The sequence below is a fragment of the Echiichthys vipera genome, assembly GCF_963691815.1.
Source record: "Echiichthys vipera genome assembly, chromosome: 8".
In the NCBI taxonomy this organism is placed as follows: domain Eukaryota; kingdom Metazoa; phylum Chordata; class Actinopteri; order Perciformes; family Trachinidae; genus Echiichthys; species Echiichthys vipera.
Window position 1 is genome coordinate 2058124 of NC_139833.1, and position 23207 is coordinate 2081330.

General features: G+C 45.8%; 1 protein-coding gene across 1 annotated transcript; it reads left to right on the plus strand.

The window, feature by feature from the left end:
* Window positions 1-34: 34 nt before the first annotated feature.
* On the plus strand, window positions 35-17497 carry rhbg (Rh family B glycoprotein; the record flags this gene model as incomplete). The annotated part of the gene is made up of 10 exons (XM_083917548.1): window positions 35-212; window positions 5842-6028; window positions 6312-6462; window positions 6567-6714; window positions 7461-7627; window positions 11470-11607; window positions 11736-11869; window positions 14304-14425; window positions 15151-15224; window positions 17420-17497. 10 exons carry the CDS (start codon window positions 35-37, stop codon window positions 17495-17497), a joined length of 1377 nt encoding a protein of 458 aa, XP_083773674.1.
* Between the last annotated feature and the right edge of the window lie 5710 nt (window positions 17498-23207).

A 23207-nucleotide genomic window follows, 5' to 3' on the forward strand; every position in this document is an offset into this window, starting at 1 on the left:
GTGCCTCTGCTCCTCGTCCCGGCAGGAAGAAAACATGACAGACGCAGCGACCAACATGCGGGTGAAGCTGCCGATCATCTGCTTCATCCTGCAGATCATCCTCATCATCCTCTTCGGCGTTCTGGTGCAGTACGACCACGAGACGGACGCCAAGGAATGGCACAAAGGGAACCACTCTGAATATGACAACGACTTCTACTACCGCTACCCAAGTGAGTGAAGCGTGGAGGCGTGTGTGTGTGTGTGTGTGTGTGTGTGTGTGTGTGTGTGGGGGGGGGGGTTCAGGGGCAGAGGTCACAGCGGCAGCGACAGCCTTTGGATGAAAGAAGCAGTGGTGCTCACACCTGCAGTAACGTTGTTGATGGGATTTGTTGCTTTAATAGAACAAAAGTGTTGCATGTGTCGTTTATAACAGTAGACAGATCAGTGTTGCGTTTAATTACTCACAATACGACTGATCTTTACGTACTACAAACCCCATAATGCCGTTCTATCTTCCACTATAGGACAGGAACATATACATCATAACCATGCAACAACTGCAGCTACAATTAACTTTAATTAAGAGTCTTTAAAGACTCATAAAGACTCTGAGTTTGTCAGTATTTACACCTTATTCTGCACACTGCTTTCAGGCTTTCGTGCAAAAGCCAGGATTTAAAAAATAACGTTATAAATCTTTAAATACAACCCAATCGTGTGTGTGTGTGGGTGTGTGTGTGTGCGTGTCCGTGTGTGTGTGCGTGCATGTGTGTGTGTGTGAGCAAACAAAAAAAACACTTGCAGCTTGAATTCTGTAAAAATCTTCCACAACATAAAACCGTTTTACCAACCATGAACAAACTCTTCCCTGTGTATCTTTATGTTTCTTTCTTTATCACACCCTTTTGTGACTCTGTAATGATGCTTAACATCCCTCTCCACCCTCCAAATGATGCTTCTTCTCTCTTCCATGCTCCCTCTGGGACTTCCTCTGTAAGTATGCCGTTCTTGCATGCTACATATTTAATATACTCGTCGGGGGGGTTTCGTTGTGCGTGACGTGATGAGAAGCTGCTGAGCGCTTCGTTTTCCCTAATTGGACGAGTCCCATTCTTCCCGAGTGAACATTTGAGAGGGATGCCTTCCAGTCCGCCGCCGTCCCACGGAGGCAGATCCATTGATCGTTAATTTCCTGATTGATTTGGATTGATGGTGTAGAATAAAAGCTTTATTCCCTCACAGGCTGGAGGGGAACACAGGGCGCTGGTTACAGACTGTAAAAGGCTCATTACTGCTTTCAGGACACGTTTCTGCGCTCACTGCACACAAAACTTACACTGTTCTGCAGCACAGAGCTTAATCAATACAAGGTGGCGTGTTACGATGAAAATTAATACTTTCTAGTGTAATGAAATTTTTTTTAAATGTGTTAAATGTTTATTGGACATCATGGAACCCTGCAAATGATACAACAGCAAGAACAGCCACATTTTACATGTGTCTGTTGTTGCAACGGAAATTTTGTTCCATCTTAACAAATCCACCTTAAGTAGCATAATGAGGGTCGGTGGGCGCGTCTTAACAAGTCAGACACAGCCAGACGTTTACCTGGACGTCTCTCCTCCCCCCCTCTCTCTCTCTCTCTCTCTCTCTCTCTCTCTCTCTCTCTCTCTCTCTCTCTCTCTCTCTCTCTCTCTCTCTCAGGTGTGTGTGTGTGTGTGTGTGTGTGTGTGTGTGTGTGTGTGTGTGTGTGTGTGTGTATGTGTGTGTATGTGTGTGTGTGTGTGTGTATGTGTGTGTGTATGTGTATGTGTATGTGTATGTGTATGTGTATGTGTATGTGTGTGTGTGTGTGTGTGTGTGTGTGTGTGTGTGTGTGTGTGTGCGTGTGCGTGCGCGCGCGCGTGTGTGTGTGGTGTCCCCGGGGGCAGAGCAGACAAAGAGGAGAATGTAGAGAGACGAAGGCTTTCTTCCTCCTTAACACTGTTTTAATCTCCAGCGTGCAACCTCCCTCCTGCAGGCAGCCCGCTCTGATGTAGTCTCCCTGTCACTCACCTGGACGTTAAGCACCTGTCCTGAGGCTGAACGAACCCGCAGCGCTCCGCAGGCTGACATCAAACACACCAGCGACACTTGAAGCTAATTTGATCCGTTTAAGATGAACTGTTTCAGTCAGTGGCTTCGAAATGATTCAAACACATTCAAATGAGGGATTCATTAGAAATGCATTACTGGGAAAAATAAGGGGATACATAAAAGATCATTTATTCATTCACTCATCTTCAACCTCTTGTCCCTGTCAGGGTCGCGGGGGTGGGGGGGTGGAGGGTGGAGCCGATCCCAGCTGACATCGGGCGTGAGGCGGGGTCCACCCTGGACAGGACGCCAGTCTATTAAGGGCACATATAAATAAAAGATGCACAAAGTAATTCCAATCATTCTGTTTTTGTAGGAAAGCGAAAGGTGTGTCAAGCAATGTCTTTCCCTGTCCATCCATCTTCATCTATCCAGCTTCTTCTCGAACATTTCCACGTGTCTCTGTGCGACCTTAAACGTGGCTGAGACGAAAGAACAACTAAGGCTAATTCCTGAAGACCTCTCTGCGTTCTTCTCTCATGATTAGATGACAGAGGCGACCTTTAACCTTTACTTCTTCTGCTCTGTTTTACTGGTGTATTACAGCCGCGCTGAGCCCAGAACGCCAACTTCTGATGAAACTACTGTACGCAGCCGAGTTGACCCACTCCAAAGCAGTTGATGCAAACGCAGCTTATTCAAATCTCCTTTTTGCGTCATTTAAAAAAAAGACAGTTGAATGGAAACACGGTGAGTTCGAACTGTAGGAGACAGGACGAGACCTGCAGTCCCTTGTTTCAAAGTCCAACATTTGACTTATGGAGTCGTTATTTGCTCGGCCAAAAGATGGAAAAACAAACCATCAATTGTCTCAATCCATCCTGTCCGAGGTTAGAAAAACAAGAGCAGAGAGTAAAGGTCCATTAGATTTAACGGCTTCACACAATCTTTAACCCGACACCTTCTCCGTCACGGGAGCTGAAACACAAGTTCACCTTCATGTCTCAGTGCTGTGTACACACAACCCGCATCCTCCCTCCTTACTGCGCGCCTGGAGTTCACACTCCACAGGTCTTCTATAGGGGCGGCTCGTAAATCCACCGTGTGTTGGGGGTCTTATAGTGAACGTAGAGTCTGTCCTACAGTAGACGCTCCTGCCAGATAAGGATGGTATGTCATGTGAATACAGGCTTTACAAGGGTTGATCCCTACAGCAGAAAAACTCTACTGTTAAAGTGTTTAAGACTCATAATATAACAGGAATCATAAGCAGAACACGTAGGCTGTCTAATGCAGTTTATGTACATATAACCAGGGAAAGTAATGCACAGTAATTTGTGCATTTTCCACGTATCTATTTTGTGTTTATTCCACGTGTTGAAAGCAGGAGACGTAGACTAAGACAGCGAATCTCTACTTAAGGAGACAGGTTGGGGTGGTGGATGGGTCCCTACAGTCATGCCCAACCCTGAAACAGCTCATGTAACGGTAGATTTGGTGCCTAAACATAAGAAGAAGAAGAAGAAGAAGAATCCCTTTATTTGTCCTGCAATGGGGAAATTCAATTTTCACTCTATTATTATTTTTTCATGTTACACACATAGGCCCGGAATACACACACATGCACAAATAGGACCTATATACATGCAACTAATGGAGAGATGTCCGAGCGAGGGGGCTGCCAGTGACCGGCGCCCCGAGCAGTTGGGGGTTCGGTGCCTTGCTCAACAGCACCTCGGCAGTGCCCAGGAGATGAACTGGCACCTCTCCAGCCACCAGTCCACGCTCCATACATGGTCCACACAGGGACTCTAACCAGCGACCCTACGGTTCCCAGCCAAGTCACCTATGGACTGAGCTACTGCCGCCCCCAGTAACCGACAGTAAACACAACCGTCACTGTCTTGCAGTCGACTTCCTTTTCAATGTGAATTTTAGTGCGGGACTTTTTCGTACGGTATCTTACGAACCTGAGAGCATATGACAAATTTACTATTTTAATAAAGGTCATATTAAACAAAGTCGCATATATAATAATTAAAAAATACACATTGGGTTAAGATGCCCCTTAGTGACGTTAAAAAGGATTAATTAGTGGAAAGGTCTACTGTCCATAAAACCCATATTCTTTTTCCAAGTGGAGTGGTATATAGCCACTTCTATGACCCTTTCCTGACCCTAACTAAGTGGTTTTGTTGTTGAAACCTAACCACATAGTTCTGTGTGTATCCACAGCATTAATCATGTGTTCCCTGTGTGGCGGAGCATCATGTGTTTGATGCTCGGGGGTTAAATGGTGACGCTAGACGTTCCTGACAAAACGCCATTATGTGACGAGTTGGGATGGAAGGGTTTGGGTGAAAATGTGCTTTACAGACTTAAACTGTTTTAAGCACGATGTAAGTATGAGGTAAAACATCAATCTTTGTTAGTTTGCAGGATTTCCAGGTCTTTGAAATTGTCAAATTTAACCAGCAGAAAAATATTAGTTTAGCTTCAACAGAACTCAGATGACAGGGAGACACTGACTGCCCAGCGGAGCCCGTCGTTGCCTTTAATTGTACGGGCTTCTCCTGGACATCAGCGCCTGTATCTGGGCCAAAATGTCATCGAGGACACTGGCAACACCCCCGCCCGGCCATGCCAACGAACGGTCACCATGGCGACAGCACAGTGCAATATTGTGTGTGGTTAGAAAGCATTGTTTCCGAAACTGTGTGAAACAAAGACGATGAGGATGGAAGGGGACGTCAGGTTTCCTAAAGTAACACGTTTCCAAACGAAGAAGACCCCACTGTGCAGAGTCACAGCTGAACCTGAAGTCCCCGTTGACCCAAAGCTTATGTAACCGTGCTCATTCACACAGAGGCTCTTTTTAATGACAAAGCACTCAGGGGACTCAGCTGTTGGCAGAAATCTGGTGTTTTTGTTGACAGAGGCTTTTGAGGAGCACATATGAGGTTGACGTGCTCTTCATTTGAGGTTGACGTGCTCTTTGCTATTACAAGGCTTTCGATCAGCCCCCTTTCACACTGCCTGTTCGTTGCGGAGCTGTTGAGCCTTTGTTACGTCTCATCGTCTGTGTGAAAGGCACAGAGATGACATGTGGGGACAGATCTGTTACGCCTCTGAGCTGGCGACGGATGCCACAGAGCTGCAACAGCACCCAGCCAACGTTGAATGTGCGAATGAACGGAGCGAAACGAAACGAGACACAGTAGTGATGTGCGAGTCAACTCCCAGGCAGCTCAAAAGGTGACAAAGCAGCCTTCAGAGTAGCCTCAGCTTTTAACAACTTACAGGAACATTGCGTGTCTACTGTCTCTCTTTTCTCTCTTTCAAACACACAGACCATCTATCCGTCCCTACTTACAGGTGTACTGTATAAAGTTGGCAGTTCGTACTCAAGCTCCGAGCTTTGTGTGTCCTTGAATTGATGTCGGAGACGCATTTTTCAAGGCAACAGATTGACTCAAGTTCACCTGTCACCTATAGAAAGCTGTGTGTCGTATACAAAGAAAAGACCATGCTTAAAGATGTTTCTTAGTGGGAAAGCAAGAGGAAAAGTAGCGAAAGTAGTAGTTTAAAGTAGTGGGCCAAGAACTGAGCCTTGTGGAACTCCAGTTGTCTAATTAGTCTGTCAGTTCTTTCACGTTTTGGTCCATATTCTGCGAACCCTCCAGCCGTGCCGCTCCAAAACAAACTACAAACGTACACAAAGCCGTAGTCCCGCAGGCTCCTGATCTCCATACTCTTAGCTGGTGTTGTTTCTATGTTGTACAGGTTTCCAGGATGTGCATGTGATGATCTTCATCGGTTTCGGCTTCCTCATGACCTTCCTGCAGCGTTACGGCTTCAGCAGCGTGGGCTTCAACTTCCTGATCGCGGCCTTCGCCCTGCAGTGGGCCACGCTCATGCAGGGCTTCTTCCACGGCATGCACGGAGGCAAGATTCACATCGGGGTGGAGAGGTACGTGGGGAACAGACTGTGGATGCTCTCCACAGACACACAAACAACAAATACAAACTGTTTGTTTTAGCTGTCTGTTACGCTTCAAAGCAGGTGTGCACACATCCTGAGGCATCTTGGAAAGTCCTCACACACACATACACACATCACATTCTGACATTATCTTTGCTTAATATCAAAAAGATCTTACAAGATACACAGGAATAGGTGTTTTACAGTTTTAAAGTGTCCATCTCCTGCAGAACGTACCGTGTAACGTCTTTTATCAAACTGTTTCTTTCAGTATGATCAATGCTGATTTCTGCACCGGCTCCGTGCTCATCTCCTTCGGAGCGGTTTTGGGTAAAACCAGCCCCGTCCAGCTGCTGGTCATGGCCATGTTTGAAGTCACATTATTTGCTGTGAATGAGTTCATCCTGCTGACCGCCCTCGGGGTGAGTGACAACATTTGTCGTGTGATCTGCAGTTCAAAAGAGCACAGGAATAACAGAAAACATCAAGTATATCAAATATGATGTTGTGGCTAACTCTGTTTCAGGCCAAGGATGCCGGAGGCTCCATGACCATCCACACGTTCGGAGCCTACTTCGGCCTCATGGTGACCCGCGTCCTGTACCGGCCAAACCTGGATAAGAGCAAACACAGGAACAGCTCAGTCTACCACTCGGACCTGTTCGCTATGATCGGTAAACAGCGCCGGAGCTTTCGTGCTGACTGACCGGAAGAGTACATTGTTTTTAAGCAACTACACCCAGATGAACAGTTTGTGCTGCCCTCTAGTGGTTGCTACATGCGCTGCACAACGTACAACTGCACATGATTAGTGCAGTAATGCTTTTTATTGTTTCGTATTGATAACCTTTAACAGATATGTGGAGTGGAGTCACACGTGTTTCATGAATCTGTGGACTCAACTAGACACAAATCAAGAAAAGACTTTGTCTTTTAAACACTTTAAACACCACTTTAGCCTTTTGATTTGGGATTTTATGCCAGCGTGCCGCTAATTAGCAGCTACAGATGTACTTTGATCAACCCATCAGCAGCCAACCACTTGTGAGCTGGAGGGAAACGTGTTAATCAGTAAAAAGCTTTCATTATTTCTGTTCCCAGTTTCCTTTTCAGATGTCGTTACATTTGGCGACTTGTTCAGGACCGGAAACACAACATCGAGCGCTCGGACTTGATGTTTTCGATGTGCCAAACAATCACTTTGTACTAATAACACAAATACAAAAAGTAGCAATATAAAAAGTGGTTTAGTTTTACATGTGAAACAAGTTTACTTATTGAACAGCAGCACATATTTCAGAGACAGCTGGACTTCCCATTACTAGAGATGTTCTCATCCTTTTGCTTTTCTCCCAGGCTTCATTCATCTGTGGTAAATAAACTGACCGAACGCTCGTCTCACTGCTGTGCTTCTGCTCAGGTACCATCTACCTGTGGATGTTCTGGCCCAGCTTCAACTCTGCCATCACAGCTCACGGAGACGACCAGCACCGCACGGCCATGAACACCTACTACTCCCTGGCAGCCTGCACTCTGTCCACGTACGGCATGTCCGCCCTCACGGCACACGACGGCAAACTGGACATGGTGAGGACACGAGAGACTATCACCTCTGGGTTGAGTTAAAAGCAATAATCGTTGTTGCACTTTTACACAAGCAGAACATGAGGTTTTCTGTGTCGTGACACGTTCTCCCTTCCTGGAAATACTACGGTTGGTTAGGCCCCGTTTAGACGAAGACCATCTAGGAAGGAAAGACCAAAGTGGTGTTGCGTTCTCACGTTTTATTCCGCGTTCAGACGAGTGTCTTTGAGGGAAATCTGCGTGCACACGGTGACGCAAAAGTGTGTGATATTGGATGTAGTGTGCACGTCAGGTGTGTAGGTGGAGCTGTGAAGCACTGCCACACAACAGCACCCAGAGCTGGTGCATGCTGGGAAACGTCCTTCTCCTTCTCCCCCTAACAGCGGAGAAGCAGGACGCCGTACAGTGTGACGGGGATCTGCAGCACGGTCTGCAGCCTCCCACTGCCTCGGCTCCACCCAGGACACTTGAACGTCCCACTGATGGAAACAGTCCCACATACGTACGAAATACGTACGCCACGTGAGCCAGCTTGAGCAGATCAGAGCTCACTTTAGTGTTTTTACCTTTACACGCAAACACAACGCTGGAGCAGATCAGAGCTCACTTTAGTGTTTTTACCCCTTTACACGCAAACACAACGCTGGAGCAGATCAGAGCTCACTTTAGTGTTTTTACCCCTTTACACAGAAACACAACGCTGGAGCCTTTTTAAGATTTCCACTCTGGGGGGGGGGTTTCACTTTTTTTGTGTTTTAAGCCCCAAAAATGCTGTCGCCGTCTAAAGGAAAGGCACATCTGATCAAATATCTGGAGCATTGTCGTGTAAACAGGACCTTAGGTTAAGGGTACCAGGGTAGAAGAGAGGACACGGCGTGGATCACACCGCGGCCATGTTGTCGGTGCTTTGTAGGATGATTCTGCCGCAGTCCTTCGTGACTGAATTTCCACAATTTTGACGGTTTCCAGTCAGACGTTTTCATTTGCATCTTCATATAAATCACGCTTCTTGAGCCGCATGATAGAAACATCACCAACACGCCCACCTGCTGTGAATTCTCTGCACAGTGAGCTGCTCTTTACAAACATGGACTCACTCAGACATTACACAGAATTTCAGCAGTGTAAAGTTTAATATCCAGTCCAACTGTTTCGGACATTCGTGTCCTAGCGTCCTCTGGCGGGTATCGTCTAGAGACGTTCAGGGTTGCAGTGCGTGTGTGAAATTTAGCTCTACAGTAAATTTTTCAGAAAGTGATTCACAGCTGAAGTAGAAGGATTCTAGTTTACAATCAATGAGGTTCAGATAGAAACCGCCCCACAGCAGGTGCAACAACGCTTTCTGACACCAAAGTGCTCAAGCGAAGACAAGAATCAGAGAGAAAGAACTAGAAAGATCTTAAATTCCTGTCGGCAGGGTGGAGCTTATCAGAGCTGAAGACTCATGACAGAGTGACTCCAAAGATAACGGCTGATGAATGTGTCACCTGAAGACCCACCCCCTCAAAAACAAACAGTGTATCATCGCTGTTGTACTCGGCTGTCAACCACAAATCCTCCTGACATCAAGACGGGACATTCCTGTGCTGATAGGGATCAAACCTGAGAGAGAGTCACGTGACAAAGGAGTGGACATACCACAGCGTATGACCTGCTGATGGTAAAGATAACCACTCTCTGATGCATTCCACCTGTTTGCTGCTGCTCACATCAGAAAGTCTCCTCAGTTATGACACACATTGTCATGAACGGTTCAGAGATAACACACAAAAATGGTGGACCCATGGCAGACACGGACACGAAGTAAAAGTACAAACAAAACGTTTAATAATACTAAACAGACAAACGCAAAAACACTACAGAGAAAACAGGTAATATAACTGACAAGACGATCACGGGAAAAACAGGAACCAGGAGACGACGGAAGATCAGGGAGACGGACGGGAAACTACGGAGAAACAGACACAAACACGATTAGTCAACTTAACGACGGGGAGCGTGATAACCACGACGAGAAAGGAATGCCAATCCGGGGGGAATAGCTTTACCAGTTAAGGGTCTACAACGGTCCGGCGCTGCATGCCTGTCAGCTCAAGGTATTTGTAGTGGCACAGGCTGCAGCTTGGGGGGGGGGGGGGGGGGGACACCTACCGGACCTAGACAAACATGAACACACATGCACAAGCAGGGATAGACGGACAGAGGGAGACAAACTCAAACAAAAAGGAAGAGAGGAGGGTACTGACAGAACCAGGTCTTGACACACGTTTCTTTACGTTGCTCCTTTTACAGTTAACTTGGCATGACGGGACGTCGTGAGTGCAGAAAAAAGTCCTTTGCAATCACTCAAAGGAAGGAGCCCATTGGTGCTTTGTTGTGTGTGTAGGGACTCTTCTCATGCTGCTGCAGAGGTTTGCTGTTATTTTCAGCAGCATTAGTGGTTAAAAAAGACCTTTGAATGACTTCACCGTACTGGAATTACACTTTAACACTGAATGTCAGAGACTATTGTTCGCTTTTGTGCAGGATAGCAAAAACATCCCTGTATTGAGCGCAGGTGTGGATTTTTTACATTTTAAAATATTATTCTTTGTGTCAATAATTTACATTTCTAATGAAATTTATGCAAAAATATTTCCCCAGTCTCAATCGTACATGTTAAAGAATATTATAGATCCAAAAGAATATCTGTAAAATGTCATGAAATTGTCTGTAAGCACTGAAATGCACGTAAAAAAAGACAAAACAAGACCTGCATTGTCCAGAGAAAGCATAGGCTGGGAGTCACGAGCCTCTCCTAACGTCTCCATATAGAATATACTCTTAGATACATGCAGCACATGACCTCCGTCTGACCATCGTTTCCAGTCTTTACACCATGTCATTGCAAACAATAGTGTTCTGTCTCCAGGAGAACCGGTCAAGTCACAGCAAGGAAGACTTCAATCAATGGTAGAGCAACGTTTTACGCAAGATGACTTTCACACTGCTACTCCAGAACCTCGGACAGCACCGTGCATTTATCATCACAACGTTAGGCTGCTGAGATATCAGAGCCAGGGTCGGGGCCATGGACTGTTTCATTAAGACGGACATGGCGTCTGGTTTTGAAGATTGAAGCCAACGGTGAAGTGCGTTTTCACTTCAGTCGCCCGTAAATGTCTTGCTCAGACTCCGGGTAGCACTAGTGTTAGACAGTAACTTACAGGAAACGGGTAATTTTCAACCAGTTCTGTCGCCGCAGCACCGAAAAATCGACTATTTATTTCTCAACATGAAGGCAAAGCTCTGGATCTACCGCTCAATCTTGGTTCCTACCCTCACCTGTGGTCATGAAAGCTGGGTCAGGACCCAAAGAACCAGGTCCAGGTCCAAGCGTGTGAAGTGTGTTTCCTCAGGAGGGGGTCTGGAGTCTCCCTTAGAGAGAGGGGGAGAAGTTCAGCATCCGTGAGGAACTCGGAGTAGAGCCGCTGCTCCTTTGTGTTGAAAGGAGCCAGTTGAGGTGGTTCAGGATCATCTGGTAAGGATGAACCCTGGGCGCCTCCCTAGGGAGGTGTTCCAGGCACGTCCAGCTGGGAGGAGGCCTCGGGGAAGACCCAGGACCAGGTGGAGAGATTAGATCTCCACACTGGCCTGGGAACGCCTCAGGAGCCCCCAGTTAATCCCCCAGAGAAATGTTGTTAACCTGGATTTAAAAGTGCTCACAGTCGGGGGCTGATTTACGTTAAGACAAATAGGACCTCAATGATGTAATGGTAGCTATAGTAGCAATGCATTTCAGGATTCAAACGTATTTGCATCTACAGCGAGCTTAAATGAAGTCTCACCCTGTGTCTCCTCTTTAGGTCCACATCCAAAATGCGGCCCTGGCCGGTGGAGTCGCAGCAGGAACAGCTGGGGAGATGATGCTGACGCCCTACGGCTCCATGATCGTTGGTTTCCTCGCCGGCATCATCTCCGTTCTGGGCTTCAAGTACCTTTCAGTAAGGATGACTCAGCGTTTTAGCACCACATCAGTGAAGATAGTGATGAGTCAGAGGCAGAGCTGTGAACTGTACATGTTCATCTAACTCTTCTTCTTCTTCTTCTTCTTCTTCTACTTCTTCTTCAGCCCATCCTGGAGGAAAAACTGAAGATCCAAGACACCTGCGGGGTTCACAACCTGCACGGCATGCCTGGCATCCTGGGCGCTATTGTGGGAGCGGTGACCGCTGCCGTGGCAACCACAGACGTTTATGGAAAAGGGTAAACATATTTTGTGCCTACAACGTTTTCACAAAGACTCGTCCAAGTGCCCGTGAACAAAGACTCAGGACGTCTTAGTCGCTAAGAACCATCTGTTTAGGACACCAAGCTGTGAATGTGTGTGTTTATATGAATGCAAAAGCAGGACATGGTTAAAAGTGTCCGCAGGGATCGAACACCGGTCGCAGCTGCTCAGAAGTGTTGAGATTCAACATTTCTGTGGTTTGCAGAAACGTGGCTTCCCTGCAAAAACACGAGGTGCTCAGCAACAGTGAGCAAAGGCCTCGCTCAATGAGAAAGATTAGGAAAAGCTGCCTCAGGCTGCTGAAACGCGCTCCGTCTGAGCGGGGCCGGAGGGCGTCGGGCGGCCCACTGACAGTTTTCTAACTCAAAATGCAAACTGGGATTTTTTTTTGTACCTTGATTAAAGAGCCCGAGCACATTCAAGTGTAACTCCAGCACAAAATCATCCCAGGGTCTTTGTGCACTTGCATACATTAACAGAGGAATCCGGTAGAGTCGCTAATAGCCGGGCGTGGCTAACAGTGATTAGCTCAGGGCAGCACGGTGAAGGCATTCAAAGGTCTTTTTTAACCACTAATGCTGCTGAAAATAACAGCAAACCTCTGCAGCAGCATGAGAAGAGTCCCTACACACACACAGAGCACCAATGGGCTCCTTCCACTGTGATGGACTTTACTATGAGAGGAGCTGGTACAGGGGCCAGTAGGTAAGTCTTTAAAACACTCTTTTAATAAACTCACTTCACTAACTATGCTGTTGGTGCTTTGTTGTGTGTGTAGGGACTCTTCTCATGCTGCTGCAGAGGTTTGCTGTTATTTTCAGCAGCATTAGTGGTTAAAAAAGACCTTTGAATGCCTTCACCGTGCTGCCCCGAGCTAATCTGTGTTAGCGACTTCCGGCTGTTAGCGACTCTCCCGGAGTTCTCGTTAATCGTTCATACACAGAAAAAACTGTCTCGATGGATTATTTGATGAGTAAGTGCAGACAAAGACACTTTTAAACAAAACGTTGAACTAGAACTTGACCTGTACGCAGCTGCTGCCGCTGGACTTTCCTCCTGGCAGAGATGAGTGAGGACAGTAAAACACCCAAAGGTTGAAAACAGACAATTTAATGAAAAATGGTCCAATAATCTTTCCTTTTATTTCTGTTTGATTACTGGTTTTGTCAAAGTGTCCCCTGGTCAACGCGAGCTGAACACCCCCAGGCTGCTGCTGCTGCTGCTGCTGCTGCTGCTGCTGCTGCTGTGTGGGTTTCCTAATACGTGTGCGGTGAGAAAGTAAAGTGACTCCAACACGTCTTAACTCGACTCGTTTCAGCCCAGGAACCAAAACCAGCAGCAGCAGCAGCAGCGGCAGTGGTCTGTCCTGAATCTCCACATGTTTCAGTGTGAATGAGCTGAAGTCTGAGGGTTCGAGCGCAGGAGTGTGTTTCCTTAAAGATAACATTTCTCTGACGACGATGACTGATCTCAGATCTTCCTTCAGGCGGCTTCACATTCCTCATTTAGAGCCAGAGCAGCGCGCAAGCGCCCGGAGCAGACAGTAAATCTGTGGCATCATCTCATCTCATCTTCAGCCTCTTATTCGGGGTCGGGTCTCAGGGGCAGCAGCTTTAGCAGGGGACCCCAAACTTCCCTTTCCCGGGCCACATTAACCAGCTCTAACTGGGGGATCCTGAGGCGTTCCCAGGCCAGTGTGGAGATCTAATCTCTCAACCTGGTCCTGGGTCTTCCCCGAGGCCTCCTCCCAGCTGGACGTGCCTGGAACACCCCCCTAGGGAGACGCCCAGGGTTCATCCTTACCAGATGATCCTGAACCACCTCAACTGGCTCCTTTCAACGCAAAGGAGCAGCGGCTCTACTCCGAGTTCCTCACGGATGCTGAACTTCTCCCCCTCTCTCTAAGGGAGACTCCAACCCCCCTCGTCTTTCAGACGCTTGGACCTGGACCTGGTTCTTTGGGTCCTGACCTGGACCTGGTTCTTTGGGTCCTGACCCAGCTTTCATGACCACAGGTGAGGGTAGGAACCAGGACTGAGGGTAGATCCAGAGCTTTGTCTTCCTCAGCTCTCTTTTGGTCACAACGGTGCGGTAGAGCGACTGCAGCTCCGCCCCCGCTGCTCCGATTCTCCGGCCAAACTCAGGCTCCATCGTCCCTTCACTCGTGAACAAGATCCCGAGGTACTTGAACTCCTTCACTTGGGGTCAGGACTCGTTCCCTACCTGGAGTAACAATCCACCGGTTTCCTGCTGAGAGCCACGGCCTCAGATTTGTGGCATCAGTCATGTGTAAAGTCTGAGTTCTTCCCTGAGTTATTAGTTAAAACCAAAACTCATGCCTGACTGTAAACAGTGTTTCTCATGAACGGTCAGTGTGTTGAGTCCCGGCTGACTTGTCGTGTGTTTCAGAATGGAGGACGTGTTCCCGGATGTGGCGAGCGGAGAAGTCGAAGCATCCTTCCAGGGCGTCCGTCAGGCCATCTCCCTCGCCGTGACCCTCGGCATCGCCCTGTTGGGAGGGCTCATTGTCGGTAGGTGTCGCATCTTCCTCATTTATTCTGTCAGAGCAACATTTGAATAACAGAGTTAAAGCAAGTTAGCACCATGGAGAGAGATTACAGAGCGGGCCTACTGGGCCCAAGACATTTCATTTATACGCCAGATTTAGGTTAAATTAAGTAATCTGATATAAACTCAGTTTGTCGTATTTTATTTATTTATTTATTTATTTAGCACAGTTTAAATTTAAAGAATACAAATAAACACACAGGAAACAGGAAGAGGCAGAAAACCCAGTGGGCTCCACCAAAATAATGTTAAAATTTCACATTATTACAAGGAAACACACAATTAACATACAAAAAAAATAAAAACTACATAAACAAATCACAATAGTACGCGGGGGGCTGGAGCCGATCCCAGCTGACATCGGGCGTGAGGCGGGGTCCACCCTGGACAGGACGCCAGTCTATCACAGGACACATAGAGACAGAGACAGACAACCATTCACACCTACGGGTGATTTAGAGTCATCAATGAACCGAACACCTGCACGTCTTTGGACTGTGGGAGGAAACCGGAGAACCCGGAGAAAACCCACGCACACACGGGGACAACATGCTCCACACAGAAGGGCCCCAGCCGGGATTCAAACCAGGAACCCTCTCGCTGTGAGGCGACAGTGCTAACCACCATACCACCGTGTCCTACATAAATGAATATAAATAACATAACGAGGTGTCTCTTCTTGTGCCAGGGTTCATTTTGAAGCTTCCCGTGTTCGGGGCTCCTCCGGACACCATCTGCTATGAGGACAGCATCTACTGGGAGGTGAGTCCGACACTTTAACACTAACACTGAATCCTTTCCTGCTCATTTTCAAAACCTGTCCCTGGGGAAAAAATGTGATTTGGTCGTTAATACAGGGGAAATAATGAAGATGTATATTTGTTTTAAGATTCAAGATTCAAGAAGCTTTATTTATTATTATTGTGCAGCAGTTTCAACACAAAGATGAAAGGATCAGAGTGACAATAAGCATAAAAACATAAATCAAAGTAAAGCTAACATCAAATAAATCAAATAATAACTAAATTTGACAGAGTTCAACAGACGTTGTGGTTAAACGTATGTTTATACAATATACAACAACACGCAGCGTGCAGTTTAGCAGCATGTTGAATAAAATAAGTACAAACTAAAGAAGTGATAAAGAGCGATAAGTGATAACAGAGTTAAAGTGTAGCAGCGTTTCTGAATGAACTAAGTTACAGTACAACTAAATAAACTGTGATATAAGAAGAAGTTAGTAATAAGAGTTAGTCCCACAACCGGGAAATTACATGTGGTCCATGATGTCACACAACTTTGTCCACATCCTCCTCTCCACCACGGCCCCCCAGTGAGTCTAGGCACCTATCCAGCACTGAGCCTGCTCTCCGGGTCAGTTTACCCAGCCTCCTGGCGTCCCTCTCAGTCGCACGATGTCACATCCGTGAATGAACTTTCCACTAAGACGAGCACGAGTAATTAATTATTATTTGGCTTTAAATCAGAGGTTGAGATTCAGTTTTTCTGTCTTTCTCATGATTAAATGACGTCGTTCTTCTCTGGAAACTGTCGAGTAATGAACCCGTAAAGTCATTTTGCCGTTTACGTGTTATTTTGTTGCCTTTGCTCAGACTTTCAAGATGAAATAACCCCCTAAAGATCCTTTTCTCAGTTATTAATTGTTCATGATGCTGCAGAAAAGTGAAGCATTAAATGTCACGGCCACAAGATGGCGCCGCCGCGTCACCGCTCAGATAACTGGTCGTGAACAGAGAGTCTCCTGTGTGAGCACCAGGTGGAGCAAACACACCGCCACACACTGTCACCGACCGGCTGGATGATGTCACACCTTTGCACTTATTGGCTGATTTTCCCACAATGCAACAGGCCACTTCACCATGCTTTAGGTGTGTGTGTGTTTAAGTGCACACGGCTCTTTCATGTAGGATTTCCTGCAGGTTTATTTGGTATTAATTAAAAAAAGATGCATTTTAATACAAATATGTGAAATAAAAACGTTGCTCAACATTATTTAAATGACTCTGCAGCTGTTCAAACATAAATGAAGATTATTTTAGGCATTAAAGACATAAAATGCACTGAGCAGATACTTTCATAACCCCTTGAAACGGCTCAAATATTAATATTTCACTGTTTCTCTGTCGTCTGCGTGCATAAATTACATCAAATAAGTAAATCAGAGCTGCTGTTTTTATGCTGTTTATGCTTTTTTAAAAATCTTTTTTGTTAAATGTGTTTATTGGCATTTGTAATTAAACACACACAAATGCTGGATTCAGTAAATGTACACATTAACACCCTCCACCCCCATGTGACCTCAGAACCGCCGTAGGCCTCGTGCTTGTACACGTGCGCACGCTCGTGCTCGTACATGTGCAAACGTGCTTTACTAAAGCCCACCTCTCCCAAACGGGCCGTGGACGGCAAGCGTGCCGCAACTAGACGTGGTACTGTTGCACTCACACTGGTCAAAGGAACCAGACTTTAGCCGTGAAACGGGGCACGGTACGGAGGCGCAGTGGGAGTGCGCCCTTAGTAAGTGTGCCCTATATACTTGAAGTGCCCTTAAGCCTTGTCTTCTGGGTTAGAAGAGTGTCGAGGTGTGTCTCTGGAGGAGGCTCAGGGAAAGGATGGTAACTCTTTCGGGCAAAGTCCTTAATCTGAAAATACCGTTTTTTTTATCATAATAAAAATCTTAAAGAGGAACAAAAGACAAATGCACACTGGTGAACATGCGTGCAGGGACCTGGAGGACGTTAATATTTAGACGTACAGTTGCACTGCGAGGAAAATTAATGTCATAAAAACCAGGAAGAGGTTTCTAACGTGCACCTTGAAAAGTGACAATTAGAGTTTATTTAGTTGAGAAAGTGGAGAGAGACGTTTGAGAGCAGAGGAGGTCACAAAAGTCTGAAACTCAATTATCTCACGCTCCGTCTGTGTGTCTGTCGCAGGTGCCTGGAGACGAGGAGGGTCACGAGGACCAGCTGACCGCCGTGAGGACGGCAGAGACTGAGAAGCTCAACAGTTAGAGACACACACACACACACACACACACACACACACACACACACACACACACACACACACACACACACACACACACACACACACACACACACACACACACACACACACACACACACACACACACACACACACACTTTACATCCCAGCACTTGAGTATTACACACTGTAAAAAATAAAAATGTTCATGTAATCTGCCAAATGTTTGTTTCACCTGTAAAAATTCAGAAATTCACATTTTCTTTGTGCTGCAGAAATAAAAACAAATCCCCTTTTTTAAAGCATAAAGCTCTGAAGCTCGACTTCGGGTCGGACCGTTCACCGCTTCATTATGAGAATAAATTTAATCCTGCTGGGAGATCCATGTCCCTGCAGACACCCCCCCCCCCCTTCATGTTTAGTTCAGGGCCGCCAAAACACGTAAAGAACTGTTAAACAACGTAAGAACAACAGTAAGTAACATTAAAATTTAAATGAGCAGCTTTAAAACAGACGAATGGAAGAAGTCATTATGCTTAAAGTGTAATTCAGGCGTAAAATCATCCCATGGTCTTGCATACATCAAATAAACCATCGTGTAACAACTATTAACGGAGAAATCCCGGTAAAGTCGCTAACAGCCGGACGTGGCTAACAGTTGTTAGCTCGGGCAGTACGTTGAAGGCATTCAAAGGTCTTTTTTAACCACTAATGCTGCTGAAAATAACAGCAAACCTCTGCAGCAGCATGAGAAGAATCCCTACACATGATGCTTTTGTGCTGGGTTACACTTTAAGGAGGCGTCCGCTCATTTGACCTTTAACGTTAGCATGTTGAGACCCCAGTGCAGTGGCTGTCATGTCGTTGACGGCTGTTACGCTAATGTTAGCTAGCTGACAGTTACCTCTCCGGGTCTGCGGGGACACGAGGCTGGGTTTGTTTTTTTTGTACTCTGAATGTAAATAAGGTGCCAGAGTGCATGAAAGGAAAAGTCAAATATGAAATTCTCTAAATTTTCTTCAATAAATCCCAACATTTGATGTTTGTGTGTAAACTCTTTCAAATGTCACCAATGCAGTAAAATATCTGTCATACATTAGTGTCAGTGCTTGTGCCTGGTTAGTTTTAGTGAATAAGTCAGTTAATATGAAAAGACCTGATGAATTTTTGGCCTTTTTAATGTTTATTCATTTCCTCTGGTGCATATATTTAATGTTTCTCATGCCTGAGCCGGCCGAGTGTCTGTGGGATCTGAAACGACCACCAGAGGTCAGTGTAGAGCCGTGCCTCGGTGCTGCAGGCCCGTGAACGCCCCACATTAGGAAAGGATGTGTCTATTTGCTGCAAAACATGCTGTCGAGTCGTCTGATAGTGTTACAGAACTGAATTCACACCAAAGAGAAACGTCCGAGCCCCAAACCTGCAGAGTGTTGGTGTAACACGGCTCCTAAAGTGGGTTAAAACCTCAGTTATCCAAGTGTGTTTCACTGTTTTCTTCATTTTGAATAAAGGATTTTCATGCAGAGGCGTAAATGTTTTTGTTTTATTATAATATATGTTTGATCTCCTCATAGGTTTGGGCTCGTTTGTGATTTTATATACAGATATTTAACTGCGTATGATTAGTTAGGATAGAAGTACCACTGTTAGTTTAGTTATGTAGCTTTCTTTTTTAATAAAAACTGCATGTTTGAGCTCCAGTGAATAGATTTTACATCGATCTGGTAAAAGATTAAAGCTGCGTTCACTGTTTGAAACAATTTTATATGAATTTGAAGTATTTTTTAGCTTGGTGCCAAATAAATTGTTCCAAGTGTGACGTGTCCCTTTAATATTAAAGTGTGTGTATTGTATAAAAAATGACAATATCGACATTAGAAATGACATTTTTAAGGATATAATTGATTCGTTGTGTCCTTTGGGAGTGTGAGAGAAATAATGATGCAGTCTTTTAATAAAACGTCGGAGTGCAATCAAGTGTGTGCCTGTTCTGGTGAAGGCCGGTCGTTATTAGTTCCCTGAAAGGCTTAATGAGCGCGCGGCAATCACTGCGGAAGGGGTTAACGCCTCCAATCCAGATGGGGGTTTGTCTCTCACCGCATAATCTACACAGTTTCACTTTCAGGGATCAAACGGGCGAAGAAAGCGGGTGTCCTTGTTAGATATGGTCTCCTCAGGGCCTGTATGAGGGGTGATTAATGCCACCGAAGAGGAGGAGGAGGAGGCGTCGTCATAGACGTGGGGATCTCTCTGCAGCTACTGTATGATGCGATTATTGATGCGTGTTGATGTTTGATTCCCACACGTTTTTCTCAGTTTGACTTCTTGTTACTTTTGTTTTTTCTACTGATCCGTCTTTAAAATAACCAGATTCATTTACTTTATTTAAAGACGCAAAACTGAAAGTGCCACATCGCTCAAAAAAACAACGTTGCGTAACTGATTTTAGGCGTCAGAAGGTCACGGTTAGCGTTAGGCGTGAGAAACGCTTGGTTAGGATCAGAAAAGAGGCCGTGGATTGGTTTAGTACGGACAGGAAATGAACCCCACGGACAGGAAATGAACCCCGCTCCCTTGGATTAAAGTCCTGTGTTTAGGATGCAGCCTCCACCCACACCTGCCTCTCATACTACGTCACATATGTGCACTGTGGGGAGTACGCGCAAATATCTGTGCGTTACTTTTTGCTGTTGAACAAAAACTGCACGAGTATAGCCCGCCCCTAACGAGCGGCGGCCATCGTCTACGGTCCGAACAGCAACTTGAAAATGTGAGAATGGAGTCGAGAGATTTCTTCATATAAATGCAGACGAATAATAACAAAGCTAACGAAAAGCTAACTCTCCATCACAGAATAGACGAATTGCGTGATGGTGACGTGTTCCACCTCTCCGTACAGACTGTTTAGGCTGCTCCCTTTGCTCTTGTTGCTCCCGTTGCTCCCGTTGCTCCTATTGCTCCCGTTGCTTCTGTTGCTCCTGTGCTCCTGTTTCCCCCTTTGCTCCCGTTGCTCCTGTTGCTCCTGTTTCCCCCTTTGCTCCCGTTGCTCCTGTTGCTCCTGTTGCTCCCGTTGCTCCTGTTTCTCCCTTTGCCCCCGTTGCTCCCGTTGCTCCCGTTGCTCCCTTTGCCCCCGTTGCTTCTGTTGCTCCTGTGCTCCTGTTTCCCCCTTTGCTCTCGTTGCTCTCGTTGCTGTCGTTGCTCCCGTTGCTCTCGTTGCTCCTGTTTCTCCCGTTGCTCCCGTTGCTGCCGTTGCTCCCTTTGCTCCCGTTGCTCCCGTTGCTCCCTTTGCTCCCGTTGCTCTCGTTGCTCCTGTTTCTCCCTTTGCTCTTGTTTCTGCCGTTGCTGCCGTTGCTCCCGTTGCTCCCGTTGCTCCCTTTCCTCCTGTTGCTCCCGTTGCTCCTGTTTCTCCTGTTGCTCCTGTTGCTCCCGTTGCTCCCTTTCCTCCTGTTGCTCCCGTTGCTCTTGTTTCTCCCGTTGCTCCCGTTGCTCCTGTTTCTCCCTTTGCTCCCGTTGCTCCCTTTGCTCCTGTTGCTCCCGTTGCTCTCGTTGCTCCTGTTTCCCCCTTTGCTCCCGTTGCTCCCGTTGCTCCCGTTGCTCCCGTTGCTCCCGTTGCCTACAGATTCCACACTTCCTCTGCAGAATCTGTTTATAGAGATTGATGCAAAAGCAGTAACATGAGTAGAGAACGTCACATTTGCCAGCATGTTTCGCAGCATTGAAACGAACCAACAGGAAGAAAAGAAACTGTCCATCTGCGTGTGACTATCCCTCAACCATCCTCACCAAACCGCAACGATTAGCTTAGCATATAGCAACACGCATCATCACAGTCCCCCCGTAAAGAACAAACAGCCTGTTTTTACAACGCTGTCACAGACGATCATAATGTCCAGAACCCGGCTTTTCATTTCTGATTATGAGAAATAAACTTTCAAGAGAGAATCGATGCATCTGTAGCACTCGACCCGGAGCCATTCAACCAACCAAGCTCCTCGCAGGTTTACAGGACACCAAGCATCAGTGCAGCGCGTGTTATTGCCTAAACCTCACGCTCTCTGTAATGCTGTGGAAAGGCGACTGGTACATGACTGTGACTGTTAAGTGGAGGAAACAAAAGGACTTGGTTAAGGTTAGAGAAAAGGTTGTGTTTGGTCTGAGCACCTCTTGGACACGGACACCGGTCCCCTGGACAATAATAATTAAAGAAATCAAATAAAGAGTAACTCATGACCGAAAGAACCAGGTCCAGGTCCAAGCGTGTGAACTGTGTTTCCTCAGGAGGGGGTCTGGAGTCTCCCTTAGAGAGAGGGGGAGAAGTTCAGCATCCGTGAGGAACTCGGAGTAGAGCCGCTGCTCCTTTGCGTTGAAAGGAGCCAGTTGAGGTGGTTCAGGATCATCTGGTAAGGATGAACCCTGGGCGCCTCCCTAGGGAGGTGTTCCAGGCACGTCCAGCTGGGAGGAGGCCTCGGGGAAGACCCAGGACCAGGTGGAGAGATTAGATCTCCACACTGGCCTGGGAACGCCTCAGGATCCCCCAGTTAGAGCTGGTTAATGTGGCCCGGGAAAGGGAAGTTTGGGGTCCCCTGCTAAAGCTGCTGCCCCCGAGACCCGACCCCGATAAGAGGCTGAAGATGAGATGAAATAAAGAGTAACATGCATTATTTTTTCAGAGGTTTTCATCGAAGATAATCATTTAAAAATCCACTTGTGCTAAATTATATCCTGCTTTTAATTTGATCTTGTCTCAAAATCACCTTTTTTATTTTTCTGCAGCACCCGGAGGACTGTCAAAAGTTGCCCGTTTCCATGGTAACAGTGCTAACAGGAGCTGATGCAGCGTGACTTTTGTGTAAACAGATAATTTACTGATTCAGAGGCAACGTGACACTTTAACAGCAGCTCAAATCATATGAACCTCAAAGACAAACATGTTTTATCTGTTTGTTTGTTGACAGACCTGAGGCCCATGCGTTCTTAATATTACATTTTATTATTTTATTGTGTAAAAATTAATAAAATAAAAATCTCAATATCTGAAAAATACAGGAAAAACCCCCAAACTACTTCAAAATGTGAATTAAATAATAAAAATCATAGTAAATGTGAAATAATGGCATTTACTTTTTATACTATTGTAATAAATTCATAAAGCAACAGATGTTTTTTGCAATTATTATTTAAATACTTTACACCTGGTGACACTGACAGAAAAACGGAATAAAATACTGAACAAATAAATCAAATAAATATAAAAGATGTTCACACAAACACAGATTAAAGGGCAAATATTAATACTTAAATAAATACAATCATACATTCAGATGTTCCTTTCACCCTCAAATTAATATTTTCACATCCCACCTGTCCTGAAAATAACAAAATACATAAATAATAAATAATATTTCACACCTGTGAGCTGAGACCTGTCATGTTGTAACACCAGAGAGCCCAGAGTTTGAGTTTCACAGGATTTATTATGATAAACACATATAAAAGTCTTATAAAATGGATTTAAATCAGAATCAGAATCAGAAAAACCTTTAATGTCCCGCTGACGGGGAAATTCTTATTGTCACAGCAGCAACAGAATATTACAAAATAAGGTAAAAAATGGCAAAAAATCAGCAATAAAATTAAATTTAAATAGGGAAGAAATAGAAATAGACATATATACATATTCACATTCACACGTATATGGAATTATTAACGTGTTTATGTGTAAAACTGTTCATGTTG